The sequence below is a fragment of the Oncorhynchus masou genome, unplaced genomic scaffold, assembly GCF_036934945.1.
Source record: "Oncorhynchus masou masou isolate Uvic2021 unplaced genomic scaffold, UVic_Omas_1.1 unplaced_scaffold_15176, whole genome shotgun sequence".
Lineage (NCBI taxonomy): Eukaryota > Metazoa > Chordata > Actinopteri > Salmoniformes > Salmonidae > Oncorhynchus > Oncorhynchus masou.
Window position 1 is genome coordinate 1 of NW_027005199.1, and position 4,246 is coordinate 4,246.

Sequence of the window (4,246 nt, forward strand, 5' to 3'; positions counted from 1 at the left end):
CCGTGGTACCACGCTGCACTTTGGTTCACCTCTTTCGACGGCCGTGACATATGTACAGTTGAAGTCGGAAGTTTACATACACTTAGATTGGAGTCATTAAAACTCGTTTTTCAACCACTCCACAAATTTCTTGTTAATAAACTATAGTTTTGGCAAGTAATTTTTCCAACAATTGTTTACACACAGAGTGAATTATAAGTGAAATAATCTATCACAATTCCACTAGGTCAGAAGTTTACATACACTAAGTTGACTGTGCCTTTAAACAGCTTGTAAAACTCCAGAAAATGATGTCATGGCTTTAGAAGCTTCTGATAGGCTAATTGATATCATTTGAGTCAATTGGAGGTGTACCTGTGGATGTATTTCAAGGCCTACCTTCAAACTAGTGCCTCTTTGCTTGACATCATGGGAAAATCTAAAGAAATCAGCCATGACCTCAGAAAAGAAGTTGTAGACCTCCACAAGTCTGGTTCATCCTTGGGAGCAATTTCCAAAATGCCTGAAGGTACCAACACCAGTACAAACAATAGTGCGCAAGTATAAACACCATGGGGACCACCCCGCCACAGTACCGCATATAGGAAGGAGACGCTGCTCTGTCTCCTAGAGATGAACTACTATGGTGCGAAAAGTACAAATCAATCCCAGAACAACAGCAAAGGACCTTATGAAGATGCTGGAGGAAACAGGTACAAAAGTATCTGTATCTGGTAAGCAAGTCCTATATTGACATGACCTGAACGGCTCAGAAAGGAAGAAGCCACTGCTCCAAAACCACCAAAAGCCAGACTATGGTTTGCAACTGCACATGGGGACAAAGCTCGTATTTTTTGAGAAATGTCCTTCTGGTCTGATGAAACAAAAATAGAACTGTTATAATATAATGACCATCAAGTATGTTTGGAGGAAAGGGGGAGGCTTACAGTTTCTAAGAACACCATCCCAACCGAAGCACTGTGGGGCAGCATCATGTTGTTGGGGTTGCTTACAGCAGGAGGGACTGGTGCACTTCACAAAATAGATGGCTTCATGAGGGAGGAAAATTATTTGGATATATTGAAGCAACATCTCAAGACATCATTCAGGAAGTTAAAGCTTGACCGTAAATGGGTCTTCCAAATGGACAATGACCCCAAGCATACTTCCAAAGTTGTGGCAAAATGGCTTAAGGACAACAAAGTCAAGGTATTGGAGTGGCCACCACAAAGCCCTGACCTCAATCCCATAGAAAATTTGTGGGCAGAACTGAAAAAGCTTGTGCGAGCAAGGAGGCCTACAAACCTGACTCAGTTACACCAGCTCTGTCAGGAGGAATGGGCCAATATTCACCCAACTTATTGTGGGAAGCTTGTGGAAGGCTACCTGAAACGTTTGACCCAAGTTAAACCATTTAAAGGCAATGCTACCAGATACTAATTGAGTGTATGTAAACTTCTGTGCCACTGGGAATGTGATGAAAGAAATTAAAGCTGAAATAAATAATTCTCTCTACTATTGTTCTGACATTTCACATTCTTAAAATAAAGTGGTGATCCTAACTAACCTAAAACAGTGAATTTTTACTAGGATTAAATGTCAGGAATTGTGAAAAACTGAGTTTAAATGTATTTGGCTGAGGTTTATGTAAACTTCCGACTTCAACTGTAAGTATAGTATCTTTCACAAGCACATTACATTGAAGTAACTCCATCCATCACTAATCACTGTGTATCACAATAGGGGTGTTTAGACAAATGAGTTTTCTCCTGACCAGGAAGTAGTCTGGTTTCTAGTTATAACATATAACATTGACTATGTGTTCTCTCTCCTGTTCAGGTAGTGTAGCCACCCAGCCTCTGAACTTAGACCCGTGTAACAGGCCCCGGAGACAGGACTGGGATGGAGAGCTGTGTGAGAACGGATCTTTCTACATTTATACCAGAGCGACGATAGAGAGAGGCCTGCAGGTAACTGGCACTATACCCCATCAGGGCCCATAGTCACAAAGCGTTTCCAGGATAGGAGTGCTGGTCTAGGATCAGTTTTCTTTTTCCAATCATTATGAATACGTCTATATGGACAGGGAGCACCTGATCCTAGATCAGCAGCCCTACTCAGATGCTTTATGAATACAGGCCCTGATGTGTATGTCTGCTGCTGGTGGTGAACCCTATTCACCTCAGGGGATCAATAACGTTTATTCATTCAGTGGATGTGAGCCTGACTAGAAACAACATACACACTGAGAGATGGACTGATCTGTGATACGACTAGATATTCTATTGTTAACTGGTGTTTTGAATGCTAATAGAAATGCCCTTTGTGTTGTCTTTCTCAGGGGGGGAAGTGGGCTTACTATGAGATGCTGCCAGAGTACAGTGTGGATATTGATGTGGATATCGACTGGCCCGTGGCAGAACAGAGAGTACTGAGGTAGTCTGAAATCACTGACCTAGAATTTCAAGTTCACTCTCTGTTGAAGTCATTCACTCCGAACCACCTCTCTCTGTCTCTCTTCTCTGTCTCTCTCTCTGTCTGTCTCTGTCTCTCCTCTGTCTGTCTCTGTCTCTCTCTCTCTCTCTGTCTGTCTCTCTCTCTCTCTGTGTCTGTCTCTCTCTGTCTCTCTCTCTGTGTCTGTCTCTCTCTCTGTCTCTCTCTCTCTCTCTGTCTCTCTCTCTCTGCTTCTCTGTCTCCTGTCTCTCTGTCTCTCTCTCTCTCTGTCTCTCTCTGTCTCTCTCTCTCTCTGTCGCTCTCTCTCTGTCTGTCTCTCTCTGTCTCTCTCTGAAAGTGTTTATTTGAATGCACTTTAAATATAATTAGATTTTGTGGTAAAGCAACACAATGAACAATGCTGTAACACAGGGGAGTGGTTGTCCAAATGTATTTCTCTGTGTGTGTTGTTCCTGTCCAGGTTTGGTTACTTTGGCCTGGACAAGCCTGAGGTGGTGCGTCTGCTGCTGTGTAACGTCTCCGGCTGTCTGACTGACGGCCGCGTCCTCATCTCTGTCTCTGGAGAGGAGATGGTCTCAGTCAACACCAGAGATACTATGGGTATCCGCATGCTGCAGAGAGAGGGGGTGGAGGTACAGATACAGAACATGTAGAACACCCACACTGCAGAGAGAGGGAGTGGAGGTACAGATACAGAACATAGAGAACACACACACTGCAGAGAGAGGGGTGGAGGTACAGATACTGTACATACAGAACATATAGAACACACACACTGCAGAGAGAGGGGGTGGAGGTACAGATACAGAACATATAGAACACACACACTGCAGAGAGAGGGAGTGGAGGTACAGATACAGAACATGTAGAACACACACACTGCAGAGAGAGGGGGTGGAGGTACAGATACTGTAGATATAGAACATATAGAACACACACACTGCAGAGAGAGGGAGTGGAGGTACAGATACTATACATATAGAACACACACACACTGCAGAGAGAGGGAGTGGAGGTACAGATACAGAACATATAGAACACACACACTGCAGAGAGAGGGGAGTGGAGGTACAGATACTGTACATATAGAACACACACACTGCAGAAAGAGGGAGTGGAGGTACAGATACTGTACATATAGAACATATAGAACACACACACACTGCAGAGAGAGGGAGTGGAGGTACAGATACTGTACATATAGAACACACACACACTGCAGAGAGAGGGAGTGGAGGTACAGATACTATACATACAGAACTATAGAACACACACTGCAGAGAGAGGGAGTGGAGGTACAGATACTGTACATATAGAACACACACACACTGCAGAGAGAGGGGTGGAGGTACAGATACTGTACATATAGAACATATAGAACACACACACTGCAGAGAGAGGGAGTGGAGGTACAGATACTGTAACATATAGAACACACACACTGCAGAGAGAGGGAGTGGAGGTACAGATACTGTACATATAGAACATATAGAACACACACACTGCAGAGAGAGGGGTGGAGGTACAGATACTGTACATATAGAACATATAGAACACACACACTGCAGAGAGAGGGTGGAGGTACAGATACTGTACATACTGAAATGTAATTGTTCCTTTCAAATGCTGACCTACTGTTTTCTCTCAATCACGTTTGTTACTGTTACTATGATAATTGTTGTAATGTCTATGTTGTAATGTCTATGTTGTATTGTCTATATTGTAATGTCTATGTTGTAATATGAATATCCAGGTGAACAAAAAGGAGAGCAGTCAATCAAAAATCATTCTGGTGTATTACAAGTTGCAACAG

The 4,246-nt window shown here is 43.2% G+C and overlaps 1 protein-coding gene across 1 annotated transcript; it reads left to right on the top strand.

Annotated features, from left to right (window-relative positions):
• The first annotated feature begins 2,315 nt into the window (after positions 1 to 2,315).
• On the top strand, positions 2,316 to 3,109 carry LOC135531114 (N-acylneuraminate cytidylyltransferase-like). Its single transcript, XM_064959234.1, has 2 exons — positions 2,316 to 2,415; positions 2,894 to 3,109. The coding sequence occupies exons 1-2, from the start codon at positions 2,345 to 2,347 to the stop codon at positions 3,084 to 3,086; spliced, it is 264 nt and encodes an 87-aa protein (XP_064815306.1). The 5' UTR covers positions 2,316 to 2,344; the 3' UTR covers positions 3,087 to 3,109.
• The last annotated feature ends 1,137 nt before the right edge of the window (positions 3,110 to 4,246 follow it).

Coding starts and splice junctions, on each gene's coding strand:
- LOC135531114 (XM_064959234.1), top strand. CDS start 2,345: ATGCTGCCAGAGTACAGTGTGGATATTGATGTGGATATCGACTGGCCC. Junction 2,416..2,893: donor GCAGAACAGAGAGTACTGAG/GTAGTCTGAAAT, acceptor GTTCCTGTCCAG/GTTTGGTTACTTTGGCCTGG.